General features: G+C 41.8%; 3 protein-coding genes across 3 annotated transcripts; 2 read left to right on the forward strand and 1 right to left on the reverse strand.

The window, feature by feature from the left end:
• Positions 1–113: 113 nt before the first annotated feature.
• rpl37a (ribosomal protein L37a) lies at positions 114–1,872 on the forward strand. The gene is made up of 4 exons (XM_029131239.3): positions 114–243; positions 861–989; positions 1,082–1,164; positions 1,711–1,872. The coding sequence occupies exons 1-4, from the start codon at positions 241–243 to the stop codon at positions 1,772–1,774; spliced, it is 279 nt and encodes a 92-aa protein (XP_028987072.1). The 5' UTR covers positions 114–240; the 3' UTR covers positions 1,775–1,872.
• An 873-nt stretch (positions 1,873–2,745) lies between these two features.
• LOC114844132 (kinesin-associated protein 3-like) lies at positions 2,746–10,119 on the forward strand. Its single transcript, XM_029131234.3, has 20 exons — positions 2,746–2,949; positions 3,803–3,934; positions 4,193–4,350; positions 4,533–4,591; positions 4,712–4,853; positions 5,392–5,491; positions 5,577–5,701; positions 5,810–5,908; positions 6,140–6,318; positions 6,402–6,564; positions 6,711–6,811; positions 6,903–7,011; positions 7,125–7,237; positions 7,335–7,500; positions 7,823–7,948; positions 8,102–8,200; positions 8,335–8,420; positions 8,511–8,667; positions 8,759–8,843; positions 8,939–10,119. Exons 1-20 carry the CDS (start codon positions 2,921–2,923, stop codon positions 9,036–9,038), a joined length of 2,328 nt encoding a protein of 775 aa, XP_028987067.1. The 5' UTR covers positions 2,746–2,920; the 3' UTR covers positions 9,039–10,119.
• LOC114844130 (protein Niban 1-like) lies at positions 10,114–17,528 on the reverse strand. The gene is made up of 14 exons (XM_029131233.3): positions 17,306–17,528; positions 15,914–16,044; positions 15,603–15,740; positions 15,225–15,342; positions 14,918–15,079; positions 13,204–13,319; positions 13,024–13,128; positions 12,592–12,754; positions 12,319–12,500; positions 12,045–12,191; positions 11,815–11,925; positions 11,627–11,734; positions 11,418–11,529; positions 10,114–11,257 (listed from the first exon to the last, which is right to left on the reverse strand). The coding sequence occupies exons 1-14, from the start codon at positions 17,358–17,360 to the stop codon at positions 10,266–10,268; spliced, it is 2,640 nt and encodes an 879-aa protein (XP_028987066.1). The 5' UTR covers positions 17,361–17,528; the 3' UTR covers positions 10,114–10,265.

Consider the following 17,528-nt stretch of genomic DNA (forward strand, 5'->3'; position numbering starts at 1 on the left):
TACGGTTAATTTCTTCTACTGTTTTATATACATTAAATTATTCCACTATTTAAAATCCAAGTAAACAAATCTATCAATATATCGCATTTTGTGGTTTATTTTGATGTTGACGTGTTTTTCAGTGTACAAAGCGCTAAAATTTGACGAGCCTCAAGGTCCCATAATGCAGCGCCAGCGTCTTGGTAAATCGCGCCTGCGCGGTAAGCAATCCCTCTTTGGACCTACGTCTCCACTGAAACCATGGTGAGCTCCAAGTGTTCCCGTTGAAATCCAAGTCAATCTTACCTTTTCTTTCTTAGAAGTCATACAAATTTAGACTTATACATTTTGCGGAGGTGCTATTTGGTATATTCAAGCCATATTTGTGTTATTTGTGATACTGCGTTGATAAATTAAACGATATTTTTATGTCTAGTGCATCTAAAAATGGCTGCCGCCGTTTGATTGCCTAAACCCAAGTACCGGGTGGGTCAGGCATATTTAGTTGCTTTTTAGTGTTTAGTTCGTTAATTATGGTGGTGGGTTAGGGGCTGTACGGTTTTAAGAAACGGGAAATAAATCTGTTTTAGTCGAATGTTTGGTTGCTTCGCTTGCTTTAAGCTAGCTAAATGGCTAATGTGTTTGGAGGAAGAGCAGTGCTTGAACCGTAGATCTGAGTTTTGTCAAGCAGAATGATGTAACATTTGTTACCCCATTAGATGCTGCGTTCACATTTTACCATAGTTTTGCTCTGCGTTCTGCACTTATTTGTATTAAGTACTTGGGCTTTGTAACGCAAAAAGCTAAATGTTCATTAATAGTGTTTCTAAAATACATTGATGATAAACATTTTTTCACTGTAATTTTTCTTATGTTCTCAGGCCAAGCGCACCAAGAAGGTGGGGATTGTTGGTAAATATGGCACGCGTTATGGCGCGTCGCTGAGGAAGATGGTGAAGAAAATTGAAATTTCCCAGCATTCAAAGTACACCTGCTCTTTCTGTGGCAAGGTAAGGGAACCCACAAGTGTCAAACACTGTGCTGAAATAAACTGGTTGGTGTGAAGTAATACTTGTAATTGATGGCACGTTTACACTTTTAGACCAAGATGAAGAGGAGGGCTGTTGGCATCTGGCACTGTTCTTCCTGCATGAAGACTGTGGCTGGAGGTGCTTGGAGTTACAAGTAAGTTGTTTTTCTGCTTTGCTGTCATCCTATAGCTCTGCTTTGTCTGGTAACACGCAGTCACCTAAACTGACCTAAGTGGACGTTAGTGATCTGTCACCCTGCACAGATTAATCACTCATTCTGATTGTATTGGATTTTTTACTATAGATGGGGTTAAAGGTAATGTTGGGCATGTTAAGTAGATGCACTTTTGTAGCATTCAGTCATTTTCTAAGTGAATTTAATCTCACCAGTGTGTTGATCCAAAGATTTAATTTGAGTAATTTATGTAAATCAAATCTAAAACATATCCTCTTGCATACATAATTTGGAAATAAACAGAATAGCTTCACCATGGTAAGCTATTATAAACAAATGATCAGGTGTCAAAGCAAGGGTCCCCACCCCTTGAAGCATTCCTGGGGGTACAGATAGTGTATTACTTATTTTTATTTAAACTTTACATGCACCGTTGAGGAAATGATTCAAATTTTTGGGTATTTAGTTTTCCATTTTAGTTGATGTCAAGTGACCTAAGTAATATGTTTTGTTTTTTCATTGCAGCACAACTTCTGCTGTCACAGTCAAGTCCGCAATCAGGAGACTGAAGGAGTTGAAAGACCAGTAAACCACTGTAATCGTCACTGGTTATTGTGGGACTTTTTCTATAATTTAACCGAGCTGGATGTGGCCTCAACATCATAAAATAAAGTAGTCTGGAGCGGAGTCTTTTTGTTTGTTTCTGTACACATGTTTTGTGACATGCATTTTGCTAGCTCTTATTCTGACACAAACAGCAAATTAAACACAAAATAGATATCCAGGCAGGTTGGTTGATGCCCTAAATACCCTGATTTACTGTTCTGAGGTAAAGTGTTGTCTTGAGACTTTATCATGGCAAGAAAGCATTAATTATGTTCTGTGTATGCAGGTACAGTGGTTTGATACAGCTTACTCGTTAGCCCAACTACAAGCCACTGTAGCCAATAATGTTACAGCTGTTTGTTTTCTGCTGTAACGTAAATGTTTCAAATGTAAAACTGCAGATGGTTTCAAGGGATATTGTTATAGTGACATACATCAGGTTGATGTAGTAGTAAGGTAGTAAGGAGTTTCCTCAGCTTCCAAACAGAAATAATTATTTCCTCTTCACTTTTACAAAAAAAACAATGTTTAAAGAGTGTAGGGTGTTCCAGTACCATACATACAATAATCTGTGGCATTGAAATAGATTTCTGTACCACTAACATTTGAAAAGTTTTATTTTTAGTTTTTATTTTTATTAATTGCTGAGTAACCACTTCTCTATGCTGGTACTACAGCACCATTAATAAAGTTAACATGAGTAGTAACAGGTATGTGCTTCTGAACTGTCGGGATTTTTTGATAAGCAGCTGCAGAAAAACACCAATGAAAGTCAAAGTTGGGAGAACAATTCTACAAATGCCTTTGTTAGTCTAAAAATAAGATGTAGCCTCTAAATTCTGAATTCAGGATGGCCAACATTCTCAGTAACTAGATAAAAACAACAAGAAAAACAAGACACATTCTCTGCAGAATCAGTGAAATCCACCACTGTGCCCGACAGGGGGCAGTAGAGCGCCACATCTAATGATGTCCGCTGGCGTAAAAGAAGACGAGCTCCTCAGGTTCAGGTCCTGTGTTTGCATCCCGGTGTTTTCCGCAGCGCTAACCAGCTGACGAACTAGTACGGCCGTGATTTCAATGTGAACCATTTCTAACAGGTTATCCAAATTATCCACTGTTGAGGAAGATGCAGGATGATGCGCGCTACCTCAAACGGTGAGACACGACAGAACAACAGCCGTTAGTCCTTTTGTGCTCGTCAGAAGAACTGGGCTGAGATTAACATTAGCCACTGTACTGTCCTCACGATGCGCTTTACGTGTTATTACAGGTAGATTCGTGATTTCAGCAAGATGCTAGTTTAATGGTGCCTTATTACATGTTTATATGAAGCCCGTTACCTTGTCATGGTTTCTTGGCTGCCCTCGTATGATGGCCTAGCTTCTGTGAAACACTGCTGCATCGATCAGATAGGTATATCGTACAGCGCAGAATAATGCAAATACAGGAGATTATCTATGAAATCAGTGCAAGTGAATGCGCTCACACGAACTCAAATTAAATGGAGATTAAATTTCTCATTACGTCTGACTGCGTTTACTCCAGACAACAAAACTAAAAAGAATCGACAGATTGTTAAAGCGGGTTTTGCTGGGTTGAGATACCGGGGTTATCTTAACAAGCTAGCAGGCTACAATTACCGGCCACGAACTGCCCGAGTAATGAAATAAATGAAAACTAAATGTGTCTGGTAGGTGACTGAGTGGTGTATTACTGTCATCCAACCGCTCACAGCCTTTAGGCCGTGCAGGTTTGATCGGCTCTAACTGGGCGTGTCTTTCTATGCATGTTATTGTTTTGCAGAGTGGATGAGTCACTGGCTGACTGTTAACTGCTGTAACTGTCGATCAGGATATATGAATATATGTATCGATTTTTCTTGAAACCTCAAGTTGGTATGATCATCAATTGGTGAAGGCAGTAATTGTAAAGGTTATGAGGACTGTGGAACACACACTGGAAACTGAAGATGATATTTACTAAAGTGTCTGTTTATTGTCATCCAAAGCAAAGTGACTGCAGGCAGTTTGGATGTCCACCCCACGGAGAAGGCCCTCGTGGTCCACTATGAGGTGGAAGCATCCATCCTGGGGGAGAGTGGAGGTCAGATGGTGGGGGAACGCAAGGAGGGACAGAAAATGTGAGTGCACTCACCACCCCCACACACACATTCTTCCTGCATCGCTTCTTTATGTACTTGCAATTCAAAGTTATAGTTACAATTAGATACATTACAAATAGTGGAGTTACTTTCATAATGTTCTATTAATTCTACGTCAGGTACATTGGTCTTTGACCTGCATAACTTGAATGAATTCCACTTAACCTGTTTGCAAATCTGTGACACGCCAGACAGAAACGCCTTTTTTCATCCTCTTTGTCTTCCTTTTTTTTCCAGTGTCCGCGTGAAAAGTCTTTCTCCTACCACAGATGTGGCAGCTTTGGCCAAGAAGGTGGTGGAGGAATGTAAGCTCATCCCTGCTTCCCGTCTGCCTCAAGTGGAGCAGCTTCTCTACTACCTGCAGAACAGGAAATCATCTCCAGTGGTGGGCAAAGGTGAGTCAGTAATAGTACACACTTATACTGTACAAGTCTTTATATCTACGCTAGTCTTAGTCTATTTTGTTAAAGTTATTGATGCAGCAGAGTTCCCCAGCCTTGTATGTACTCTATGTGTGTTGTTTCAACTTCTAAAATTGAATTTTTTTGTTTGTTGGTTTGTGTTTTTGATTTACCAGTGGAGAAGAAGGAAAAGACGGTGAAACCCAGAGACTTGACACCTTTTGAAGGAATTGAGGTCATAAAGCTCATGTCTTGATTCAACTTTAACAAATCAAAAAGGAAGGAGTTCAGCTATTAATGTTTGATGAGGTATCACTATAACATTGTGTGTGTATTTCACTTGTTGTCTGCGCAGTTAAATGAAGAAGCCAGTGTAACAAGGGTGGATGAGTATGTTGAGTTGCTCTACGAGGACATCCCAGAGAAGATCAGAGGCTCTGCTCTCATCCTACAGCTCGCCCGTAACCCAGACAACCTAGAGGAGCTGCTGCACAATGGTACAGATTCAATCTACTTGTTAATGTTGTTTTTGTTAAATGGTTTCATAACCACCCATGTACAAGTATTTTATGAAAGCAGCTGGTAAAAAAGTCCAAATGTAGAAAAAAAATGATATCCTTTGATTGACAAGCTGATCTTTACTTTAATCCTGAAGCAACACTTTGCTGTGTTGTAGCTAGTTTATTTACACATTTGGTTTACTGTATTATTTTCAATCACTTTTATCATTTGATCAAAGATAATGAGGCAAATTGTAACAAGGACAGAATCCAGAGAAAAAGCAATGTTGTTAGTATTACATCTTAAAAATGTCCAAAAATCATTTCAAAATCAAATGTTTCAGATGAATAGTGATTGAATATATGCAGTCATTAAAGAAAAATTGTTGCAGTAAAAATGAAATGTCTATCATGGAGCAGTTAATCTGTAGGTAAAGCAACAAGTTGTGCACATCTCATGTAAATGCTGCACTGCAGTACACTCGCTACCTGTAAGTCACATAGGATAAAGAACCCTGTGCATCTTTGTGTGCAGAGGCAGCTCTGGGCGCTCTGGCCAGGGTACTGAGGGAGGACTGGAAACAGAGTGTGGAGCTGGCTACCATCATCTTGTACATCTTTTTCTGCTTCTCTAGGTAACACACACTCAGTGGCTTACACATGCCTTACTGCTGTTTTGTGTCAAATCCTTACCCAGTGCGTCCTTCTCCCTTTCTCCAGTTTCTCCCAGTTCCATCGAGTGGTGAGCCATTATAAAGTGGGGGCTTTGTGCATGAGCATTGTGGAACACGAGCTGAAGAGATACGACATGTGGCGCGAGGAGCTGCACAAGAAAACCAAAGCTTATATCCTTTATATTCTTGTATTTTAGTGGTTTTCCTTGATATGCAATATATACAGACATCCAGTACTGACATTGTGTGTTTGATGTGTTCCTTAACATGCTTGTGTACGTGAGTCAGCGCCAGACAATGGCTCCCTGAGAAGAGACCAAGGCAAAGCTCTAAAGAAATATCAAGGCCTTCTGGCCAAACAGGAGCAGCTCCTCCGAGGTAGGCTGCCCTAATTCACTAGTCTATTTATTAGGATACACAACGTGTCAAATTAAGTATATTCCTTGTCACATCCAGTTAACTCAGGTTTCATTACTACGGTGTCATGTACTGTAGCAACTCTTCTGTTAGTACTCCTTTTGTAGATTAGTGCGATTCATTAATTACGTCCAGTTTTCGTTACACACCAGCTTTATGAAACACATCTTTTCTATCCATTGCCTCCTTCAGTGTCTCTCTATTTGTTGCTGAACCTTGCTGAGGACACAAGGACAGAGCTGAAGATGAGGAATAAAAACATTGTCGGCCTGTTGGTCAAAGTTCTGGAAAGGGATGACGAGGAGCTCCTGGTGCTTGTGGTTTCATTTCTCAAAAAGCTCTCCATCTTCTTGGAGAACAAAAATGACATGGTGAGCTATTCAAACAGACTAATCCTGCTTGAATGTCACGTATAACAAGTCGTTTCCTGATTCAGGAATGTTTCACTTTGCAGGCGGAGGTGGACACCGTGGAACGACTCGCTCGCCTCATTCCCTGTGACCATGAAGACCTGCTGAACCTGACGTTGCGTCTGCTGCTCAATTTGTCCTTCGACTCTGGACTCAGGGCAAAGATGGTGGAAGTTGGTCTGTTACCTAAACTGTGCACATTGTTGGGTAAATAATATTCCACAGTAGAATCCTCTTGATTCACAGAACAGAGACCTTGTGATTAATAACAATCCTTTTTATATAAAACTGAGAATCACTGATGTATTGTAAATATTTATATATCTTAGATGAGTGTGTTTGTTTTCATGCAGCTGATGAAAATAACCGGCTGGTAGCCATGCGCATCCTGTATCACATCAGCATTGACGACCGTTTTAAGGGCATCTTTGTTTACACTGACTGCATACCTCAGGTACAACAACAGCCACTGAAAATTTCAAATGAATGCTTGATGATGGTAGAGGCAGAGGTGAAATTCTCCTGGTACATGTGTTTTTCTCTAGCTTATGCAGATGCTGTTTGAATATGGGGAGGAGGAAATTGAAGCTGAGCTCATATCCATTCTCATCAACCTGGCTGCAAACAAGAAGAATGCACAACTTATGTGTGAAGGTGAATATACAATCTGCCAGACAAATCATCTTCCCAATATTCAAATTAGTTTAGTGTTTTTTAGTCATGCTTCCTGGCTGACTGCGTGTTATTGATGGTCTCTTGCTCTGTAGGAAATGGATTAAAGATGCTAATGAAGAGGGCTCTGAAAATGAAAGACTGCCTGCTTATGAAAATGATCCGAAACATTTCACAACATGATGGACCAACCAAACCACTGTTCATAGTGAGTTATACATTCCCAAAACTGTTATTGTGCAGCAAATATGTTGGAGCCCACTTGGGGGATTTCAGTGCTCTGTGGATGCGTTCTCCTGCTCTAGGACTACGTTGGTGACCTGGCAGCAGAGATCCGGGCAGAGGAAGAGGAGGAGTGGGTTCTGGAGTGTCTGGGGACCCTGGCTAACCTCACCATCCCTGACCTAGACTGGGAGTTGGTGCTGAAGGAGTACAACCTTGTACCTTACTTGAAAGACAGACTCAAACCAGGTACTGGTTTAGAAACAAGTAAAATGCAAATCCTTAAGCATCTCACAAGGTGTTTAGTTCACAAGCTGTGTGTTGCTCTTCTCTTGGGCAAATAACCGAAGATAAGACACAGTCATGGAAGTCTCTGCTTCAGACACATATTTGTGAAATGAGAGTAAATGGGTGAAAGCCTCATGTTGTACTAACTCTGAGAGTCTCTAGTCTTTGACAATCACACTATCTTGCTCATTTTGGTACAGCCAATTCAGTGTGTTGTTTAAAGCCCTTATTCAGTTTTTCAGATTTCTGTGACAGACCTGTAATTTGACACTGTTGCTTCCAGGTTCAGCAGAGGATGACCTCATCCTTGAGGTGGTGATACTGATCGGAACCGTTTCCATGGATGACGCTTGCGCCGCCATGTTGGCTAAGTCTGGCATCATCCCTGCACTTATTGAGCTGCTCAATGGTAACACAGCCCCTTCTGCTGCTGTTCTAGATGTAATGCTGTGTCTCATGCTGTAGATGTCATTGTTCTGCTGCTGCAAATCAAATGATTAGCTTTAAGTGTGAAGCCTGCTTAGTGCTATGTGTTGTGATATGCTTCCCTGTGTGTTGTTAGCCCAACAGGAGGATGATGAGTTTGTGTGTCAGATCGTCTACGTCTTCTATCAGATGGTTTTTCACCAAGCCACGAGGGACGTCATCATCAAAGACACTCGTATCCTTCCCACAGTTGGACAGTTGTGGAGTTTAATGACCAATACAAATGTTTTACTTGCAGTAACGTTAGTCAAAGTGAGTAAAGCTTTATACCCTCGGGTTCCTGTGGTCTTTCTTTAACACTCGTTCCAGAGGCTCCGGCCTACCTAATAGATTTGATGCATGACAAGAACACAGAGATTAGAAAAGTGTGTGACAACACCCTTGACATCATTGCTGTAAGTAAAACATGTTGCAGATGGAGGAAATTAAATCAGCAGCTTGTGCTCTGGTTTCCAGTTAATTTTTAAAAACCTTTCAACTTCCAGGAGTACGACGAAGAGTGGGGGAGGAAGATTCAGTCCGAGAAGTTTCGTTTCCATAACAACCAGTGGTTGGAGATGGTTGAAAGTCGACAAGCTGATGAGTCTGAGCCGTATCTGTATGATAATGACAATGACAGGACTGATCTGTTCTACAGTGCAGGTGCAGCTTGCATACAACATGTCGACATGTGAGACCACCAGCTAGCAGATATTATAAGCTACTGATATGTATGTGTGCATTCCCTCATCAGATGGAATAACTCCTGGAGACGGTTCTGTCAGCCCAGATTTCTTCTGTGACCCACAGGCACAAAATGGAGATTCGCACCTTATAGGGTAAGTAAACATGAACTAAGATGAGAAGAACACTTTGAAGGTTTGTAGTGAATTGACTTTAGCGCTTATGTGTGTTAATTTGGTTTTATCTGCAGAGACAACGATGTCTTCGACCAGACGAGCTCGTCGCCTGGACGGCCAGCTACTGCCTACGGCTTCAGGCCTGATGAGCAGCCCTTCTATCAGTATTCATAGAAACGCACACATCTGGTTTGTTGAAAACCTGAGGCCATAACGTTGTTGCTTATCATCTTTGTCATATTCTCTGTCCTGTGTTAGCTTTCAGTACTGTCACCACGATAAAGCTGTTACGATTGGATAATAAAAGCCTAAATACAAAATACTGATACACAATACTGATAACAAGACTAATACCACCGTGTTTACACTAGTTACAATTATATTGAGCAGGTACATAGTTAAGTCTTCCTTATCTACAGCCTATCATCCTCTTATATTGAGCTTCTAGTGAGCCGACAGATAATTGAAGATGCACAGCCTTAACATTTTTAATTCTAACACATTTTGCATGTTTTGTGTAATAACATTAAGTAACACTTCATATTTGTGTCCTGCAATTAATATAAAACCATTATAGACACACACTTCGGATTACAGACAACTTGGAGTTTGTGTTATTGGGATGTTTAAGCTACATGACTAGTGACACTGTAACTATATACATGCTACAGCTGCTCTGTGTCTGGATCATACTGTGCCATCAACAGGAGGACAAGCTTTAGTTTAGTTTACTTGAAGGATGGCAATGGCAAATCCACTACACTATTACTTTGGGCATATTTGCACATATAGTTAAATTATGATGCACGAATATGTTTGTGTTTTGTAAGTTACTTTTCGTTTATGTACACTGCTTTCTGTAAATAGATTTTACTGTCTTTTATTCTCCGCTAAAAGGAAATGAGTCTCACACGACACTGAACATTTAAATATCCTACTGCCTTCAATTATATCCTGGAAACTGTGATGACTGTGGAGCATTCATGTTTTTGTCCCAGAATGATTGTAAGGAACCTTTTCAGACTGTTTTTTTGTTTACTCAGAGTGTCGATGGTGAGTAATCCTACATGACAAAGGGAACATGTGTTTGCTGTGGTAGTCTAGATCGTCAACCGGTGCATCCTGCTGAGCTTTCAACCCGCTGGGCGTAGGTCTGTTTCTGTCTCTTTGTGTACTGCACTAAACTTCACACGTGTTAGGAGCTTGTTCTGACCCGACCCAAGGCGTCCAACAAATAAACTGACGTATCTACAAACATGGTATCTTTATTATTTAATTAATTTCATTGAGAAAAGAAAGAGCTGGTGTTAATAACAGGCATGCATTAGTATAAAATATTTTTTCTGTTTAGCTGTATACAGAATCTTCCTCATTTAGTACAGATGTCTGGTAACTGATGTCTCAGGGTGAGACGCTGTTGTCGGGACAGGGGCTGATTAACACCTCCACCTCTGTGATCTCGGTCACTAGGTCTCTGATTAGAGCCAAGCTGGCCTCTGGCGCCTGAATGGAGCCCTCTGGCTGCAGCTCAGGTGGCTGAACGGTGGTGAAAAGCTCCTCATCCCCTGTTTCTTTCATTCCCCCTTCTCCATTCTTCTCTGTTTCCTTTCCGTTCTCGCTTTCGTTTTCTTCAATCCCCTCTTCTGCTGCTTCTTTCTCTTTCTTCTCGTTCGCTCTCTCTTTCTCCCAGTCGTCTTTCATCTCGCCTGTCAAGTAGACAGCTCTGTCGGTGATCTGCTGCACAGTCGTCTGTGCTGAGCCACTACCAATGGCTTCACTTAGCGTCCCAAGGCAGATCTTTGTAGAGGGCGGCGGTGATGCCGGAGGGCTGGGACTGTCCTCTGATGTTTGGTTGAGGTCTGTAGGTTGAGCGCATTCAACTGGAACATCTGTGGAGGGTGGTGAAGATGATTCTGTGGGCTCGGGGCTGTCATTGAGTTTAGCTCTTCCAGTTTCATATGCTCCTGAAACAGGCGTGTCACACTTAGACTCAGCTGTAGCTGAGTCTGTTGTCGATGCCTCCTCGACTCCAAGTTGAACGCCTTCACTGGTTTCACTGATGCAAGATGTCTCTGTTGTAGATTCATCACACTGCTGTGTCACAATGATCACAGGAGATGGAAGCATTGTACTGTGATCCGGAGTAGCACTGGGACGAGGCTTGTCATCTCTCCTGTCCTCTGTCTCACCCACTGGACCTTCCTTCTCCTCCTCAGAGGTAGGTTCTTTCTTTTGTTCAGGTACAGCTGAGGATGCATCTCGTGTGTGGCTGGCCGGGCTGTCCGGTGCAGAACGCGGGGGCGTCTGTGCCAGCAGACTGTACTGACTGATGGTCAGGTCTGAAGTGTCCAGCAGCAGATTGTTACTCTTCTTACAGGCAGCATCTTGGACAACTGAAGAGAAGCAACATTGGATTAATTGAATAAACTGCCAGATGTACCTGCAACAATAGGATCCTGAGGTGCCTACGTATTTTTTTGCAGTCACCTTGTGCTATGCAGCACTGTTTTATAGACTATGGTTTAATATGAACGCGTAAGAGTGAGGTAGTACCTGTCGCTATCACCTGACTGAGAAGCTTTCTCAGTATTTCATCATAGATGTTACGAACCAGGATAAAGTTGCTGTAGTCAGAGAAAATGTGCTGCTCAAACTGCTGCAGCTCCTGGACACAGAACGTATGTTATACCTATGCCCCATATAGTCAACACGCTGAGAAGAAGACAGTGGGACGTTAAGGCCTGTGTTGTTGTTTGACCTACACTTTTCCACTTGCTGTCCATCTTCCTGGTGAGAGCAGGCAGAGTGATCTCCAGCAGGGCTTCCTCGTAGAGACGCCGCTGGATGACCCGGCTGTCGTGGTCCAGCTGCTGCTCACACACAGAAGCCTGGTATCAACGCCACTCCAGATCATGACACCAGTACGCTGAGCATGCACACAGTGACTTACCTTCAGCACTCTTCCCTTAGCCCGGTCCATTTTGAGAGGCGTCTGAGAAGCCTGCAGTTTGGCCGATGACTGGAGGAACAGTTCTAAAGTGTAAGCAGCACTGTCCAACAGCTGTAAGAGAAATGACACCATGAGTGAAACTGCAGGCTCTATTTTCTTAGGGTCCTTATGTAGCTTTGGGTCCATCATGAATTAATGTCCATGATCTAAACACCATTACAAGTTCATACCTGCTCCATCTCTAAATGTGCAGAGTGAACCATTTTCTGACTGCTCCTCAATCCAAAGCGCTCCTTCAAGTCTTCAAGCTTGTCTTGGAGCTTCGTCACCTGCGTGTAGCACCGATCCAGACGGATGGAGCTCAGAGTGGTCAAGGCCTAAGACACACACAGATACACCAGATAAACCCGCAGCTGCTAAGACACACACAGACACACAAAATAAACCCACAGCTGGTGCGTCAGCTTGGAAACACTGATAAAGTCAGGCAGTCTTGAGTCTAACCTTCAATGTGGCCTCTTTCCCCCCGTTTGTGCACGTTAGTGCTGAGTCCATCTGTGTGTGGAAAGTGTTTTGCATCTCCTGAATTGCTGCACTGATGTTTTCAGTGAGCACTTCGAGGATGGAGGACAGGTAGGGAGCTACACACTCATTGCACTCCCTCTCTGCATCTTCATATAAACACGCTGGAACACACCCACAGAAGTGACAGGATAACTTGTAGCTACTGCATCACAAAGCGTTTGTCCTCCTAAGACAGTCGTTAACATGTTGTACCTCGAACTTTTTGCTCCAGGAAATTCTGAGAAGATATGATCTGGTCCAGATTGGATCTAATAAGTCCCTGATTGGCCGATGCTGCCTGACGACATTCCTCCCTCAGAGCCTCCAGACTTGCAGTTAGCTGCTCCAGCACCAATGTGTAGGTTGCCTGCACCGTCTAAACACACAACAACCACATGAATGTTCAAAGTGAACTAGACTCCCTCAGTAAGACAGATCAGCAGTGTAAAACATCCCATATTGCAACTGGACACCTTTCTTAGTCGGCTTGTGAGGGCAGGTGATGCTAATGTTAGTTTACTAGCAGCTAGTTGTAGTTGTTTTATGATGTCATCATTTATAATAATACATTATAATTTTTTAGTTGATTTAGTTGATAGCTGAAAATAGTTTGTCCGGAAAGCTGTAAAGATGAGTTTAACTCACTGCCATCCACTGACGTATCCTCTCAGCTTTCTTTCCCCTTAGTCTGGCCTGAAGTTGACTCTGTAGCCATGGCAACACCCCCTCCATCACCTGTGTGGCCAGCACCTGTAGATACACACAGAATAGTTGTTAAGCAAGTGGACAAAGACGGACGTAAAGTTGGAATGTGTGTTTGCTGACCTGCTCCTCGGTGCCCAGTAGGCTTTCCCAGCATTCATAGCGCCCCTCATCCTGAAGATAGAGCTGGAGTGCTCTGATGTACGCCTGACTCTCATAAAATGGTTTATACCAGGGGTCTGCAGGAGAGTTAGTTACAGACAATGATACAAATATACAAGAAAAAGTAAAGAGAACAATATGCAAATGTGGACGTAAGTTTTCATTTTCCCTTACTTTAGTAATAAAACAAAACAATGTAACCACAACATTGCAACACTGACCATAAAAACATCCCTAAATCACATCCTGTGTTTTTTACTCTTTTGTATCATGTTGTTTTCTAATCTTTCTAACGTAAGAACAAAAGTAAACTATGTAACTGTTAAAGACAAATGAATTGTTTTCACTTTAATTTTCAGTCCGTTATAAATTCTAGTTTTACTGTGTTTATAGTGTTAGGTTTCATATCTGTGAAACCTCACATTCTCATGTTCTGCTTTTTTGTGTGGTGTCCTAGTATTTTGTCCTTGGTGGTGCAGTTCCCCATTCAACTTAGGTCTTTTCTTTTCTTACTAAATGGATGGAAGACGTTTGAGGAACCGAAAGCTCTTGTAATGCGGAACAAACTTCCCTTCATCACCAGCAGCATGACTATGAATCATGCAAACGGAGGTAAAAACTAACACCGCAAATTCATTTCCTAGCTGATGTCACTGTCATGTTCTGGTCACAGAGCCTCTGTGAAATGAATGTCCATGTTTCTCCACAAAAGCAAAACAGGTAAAAAAGTGTAATGATCAAAAAGCTGTCAAACAGTTGTCAATAGTATTTTCAATAAGTCATACGTCATCATTTCTATAAGTCTGTCAGTGATAACAAACTTTCCATTCTAATTTAGATTTGATGCCTCTGTTTTAAAGGCATGAAATGACCTCAGTGCACTTGAACATGACGGACAAGACGTTGCCGTGATAACTCAGTGACTATAGTTATAGGAACCTGAACTAAAGCTGAAATACACAGTGTCAAATAAAATTATGCAATAATTTTTTTAAGTAAAAACTGATGAGTTGGACCTTTCTCCCTGCTACATCTTCAAGTCAGTGTGCTTATTAGACTGCACAGCCGGTGAGAGGCAGCTCTGCTCAGGGTCACTTAAGGTGGCAACGTTGCGGTGTGAGGTTTGTGTCGGGCTGTGCTGTAACGTAGCACGAAGAAAGCTCTGTTGGTGAGACTGAATAAGAGCGCAGCAGCTGTGGTCTGCAAAATGGATCAATTGAAAGATGAAATTAAATTAAAAAGTCATTTTATTTAATGCAGTGGGGCAACAAGAATAACATTTTACACCTGGAGGTAAATCAAACCAGCACGTGTGTGTGTGTGTGCCACAATGAGCCCTCATTGCTGGCCAGATGTTTGTTTTTTGTCATTGACTTGGTGGTTGTGTAGCGATGACATGTCGTGCTTTCGCAACTCCGAGCTTTGTATCCTTGCTAACCACACAGGAACTCAACAGCATTAATATTTTTATCTGTAACCATGGCAGCAGCAGTCACATACAACTGTGAGCCCTTCATTACACAATATCTATTTATCTTGCTAAAGATAATAATTTGTATTTTTGGTTCTTCTAGTTTTTCAATTTCCATTTGCTAAGATTTTAAACTTTCAGGCCTTACACCATCGTGTGACAGGACTAATGACCCCACTCTAAGCTCTTAGACTGCACACATACCAAGGTTCTGGTGTCTTATGCAGGTATTGAGGGCGGACAGGAAGTGATCTCGTTCTTCTTCCTCTTTGAAAAGGAAGCATGTGTGGCCGGTGTAAGGTAGGTGCAGGTACACTGCAAAAACATCTGGCGATGGCACCACCAAAGAAGAATCTTCCTTCACTCCTATACAAACAAAGACAAACACAGAAGACCGGCGTCACAGCGAATGGAAATTGAATGGAATGGGAACACGTCCGTCTCTTCTGCCACATTCTCCAGGTGTTCCCAGGTGTAAATGTTAACAAATTACAATTTAATACAACTGTACCACTAAGTATCCCAGCATACTCTTCCTCCAGGCAAGCCCTGGACTCCTCCTGTGTGGTCAGCACGCTGCCCCCCACTGGCTGGAGGACCAATTTAGCTGCACAACCGCGATTGAATGTCTGTACATTGAGAAATGTAACAATGAGGAAGGCGGCTGAAAGTCACAAAGCCTATTACTTTATTGCCTATTTTAGTCTTGTGAAATCAGAACTATATTGTTTGTTTGTTGTATTATTATTCTTTGAACATATGAGTTAAAACAGCCAGTGTTCAAGCATTTGAATGTACAGCTTTAAACTATAAATGTACAATGTCTGGTATTACTGTACAAACACACCATTGACATAATGAGTGACATGTATTGTGTTAGAAGCGTTACCTCCACGCTTTCATGCATTTCAACTTTGTAGTTTCTTCTTAGGACGATGCATTTCTCTTTGCATTTCTTTCCTTGTTCATCCAAGCAGGAGACCTTAACGTTCCCTTGGTACAGCACCTGCTCTGGAGCAAACTGAGGCTGGACACACACACACACACACACACACACACACACACACACACACACACACACACACACACACACACACACACACACACACAAAGATGCATCAAAGGTCAAAGATTTAATTTCCCACAGCCAGAATGAACATATTTATAGCCAAAAGGCCTGATGGACTGACTGACTCGTACCCTGTGTGTGAGCAGGAGGCTCTTCCCCTCTTTGTTCGGCTCCACCTCTTGGTGTAGGTGATCAAAATAGGCCACAGGGTACTGCTGACGATAAAACACACTGAAGCTCTTGAAAGCAGTGTCCACAAGACCTGAATACAAAAAACACATGATAAAACATTAAAAACATACAAACTAAAAAGACTAACAAACTAACTACCTAATTAACTAACTAACTGCTATCCAGTCATCTATGACATACATGTTTGTAAATTTAAACAAACATATGCTTTGGTCTGAGTTTTAAACAGTCTTTGGGCAAAATAAAACAAGAAAAGCATTTATCTTTGAAACGCAAAATAACTGATGAAGGACTGAAATGAGGAGCAAAAGTCCAATCAGTCAATAAATTGCTCATTTAAAGGTTTAGTACAGCAAAGTTCAGACTTATTTTTTGTGTGTCCAAAGTTTAAAAGGATTGTTGTATTCTAGAGTCTTTGATGGCATAATCTGCTCATCATCTGTTTACCACTGCTATGCCTTTCTCACATTCTCTGGGTCTCTTTGTGCTCAGATTATCATCGCACACACATACATACACACAAACACATGTGCGCAGAGATCAGACAGCTCATGATCATGCAACAGCTGGAATTACAGATAATTGCCGTCTCCGTGGAGATCAGTTACAGGATGTGAGTGTGCTGATAAGTGCAGTATAGGAATGCACACACAGAAATAAGATGAGCCACTCTCACAGCACATCTTGTGTTTAACTGTGTTTAACTGTAACTTCTCACATTATATGAAAACACCAACAGTTTCATAGTCAAATACTTTCAACTGTAATTTCCTTGTTAATGTAAATGTCTCATGAATGATCACACAATTTATGCTGTAGGACTGGTATCAACTTTCTCGCTTGTTCATCCTCTCCAGATTTCCTGATTAGCTCATTGTGAAACTGTTTTACCCTCATTAGCTACTCTACTAAAATGCAGCACCACTATTCACTAACACCCGGACAATGGCCATGAGCTAATGCAGGATCTTAACATTACCAGAGATGATGCAGGTCAAACAGTGTACATCAACCTTTAACACTGGATAGAAAGGTTAAGTGATGCATTAAAGAGGGAAAAGTATGTGGGAAGGTGTAATGCCAAGAATGAGTGGAAGCATTTATTTTAGCTTCCTCCATGCCACTGGTGTCTACAATAATTCCACAGATGCTATGTTCGTTAGTACCAGTTTAACATCTAACACCTGTAGCTTTAGTTATTTCTCAGTTATCCAACTTTTTTTTTCTAACGTTCTTGTGACTGTGGTCGACAGCAAAGAAATGTGTAAAAATTACAGGAAGCAATGAAAGGCACAAAGAGAGAGAGAGAGATGGTGTTCTTCTAGTTTTACCTTTGATGTGACTGATTTTGGCCTCATCCAACAAGCCAGAAGACGATGCCCCCATGATGCACCTCTGCTCTCGTTCTTCTACTCAGGACTTCGCGAGTAAAAGCTTGGTTTTGAACTTTTAATCTGCAATTGTTGTTGTTCGAGTGTGTCCCCCCACAGGAAACACCAATGCAACACGTGTCAACTGAATGAGCAGCTCTCAAGTGTCAAGTGGGTTTTGCTC

The sequence above is a fragment of the Betta splendens genome, chromosome 17 (assembly GCF_900634795.4).
Source record: "Betta splendens chromosome 17, fBetSpl5.4, whole genome shotgun sequence".
In the NCBI taxonomy this organism is placed as follows: domain Eukaryota; kingdom Metazoa; phylum Chordata; class Actinopteri; order Anabantiformes; family Osphronemidae; genus Betta; species Betta splendens.

Excerpts from the sequence above, each read along its gene's own strand:
- LOC114844130 (XM_029131233.3), bottom strand. The coding sequence starts at position 17,360 with ATGGGGGCATCGTCTTCTGGCTTGTTGGATGAGGCCAAAATCAGTCAC. Across the intron at positions 15,343-15,602 it reads AAATGCATGAAAGCGTGGAG|ACATTCAATCGCGGTTGTGC; the intron begins GTAACGCTTCTA and ends CTCAATGTACAG. Across the intron at positions 12,192-12,318 it reads GGAAAGAGGCCACATTGAAG|GCCTTGACCACTCTGAGCTC; the intron begins GTTAGACTCAAG and ends TGTGTGTCTTAG.
- rpl37a (XM_029131239.3), top strand. Across the intron at positions 990-1,081 it reads CCTGCTCTTTCTGTGGCAAG|ACCAAGATGAAGAGGAGGGC; the intron begins GTAAGGGAACCC and ends TTACACTTTTAG. Across the intron at positions 1,165-1,710 it reads GGAGGTGCTTGGAGTTACAA|CACAACTTCTGCTGTCACAG; the intron begins GTAAGTTGTTTT and ends TTTTCATTGCAG.
- LOC114844132 (XM_029131234.3), top strand. The coding sequence starts at position 2,921 with ATGCAGGATGATGCGCGCTACCTCAAACG. Across the intron at positions 5,909-6,139 it reads ACAGGAGCAGCTCCTCCGAG|TGTCTCTCTATTTGTTGCTG; the intron begins GTAGGCTGCCCT and ends TGCCTCCTTCAG. Across the intron at positions 6,565-6,710 it reads TAAACTGTGCACATTGTTGG|CTGATGAAAATAACCGGCTG; the intron begins GTAAATAATATT and ends GTTTTCATGCAG.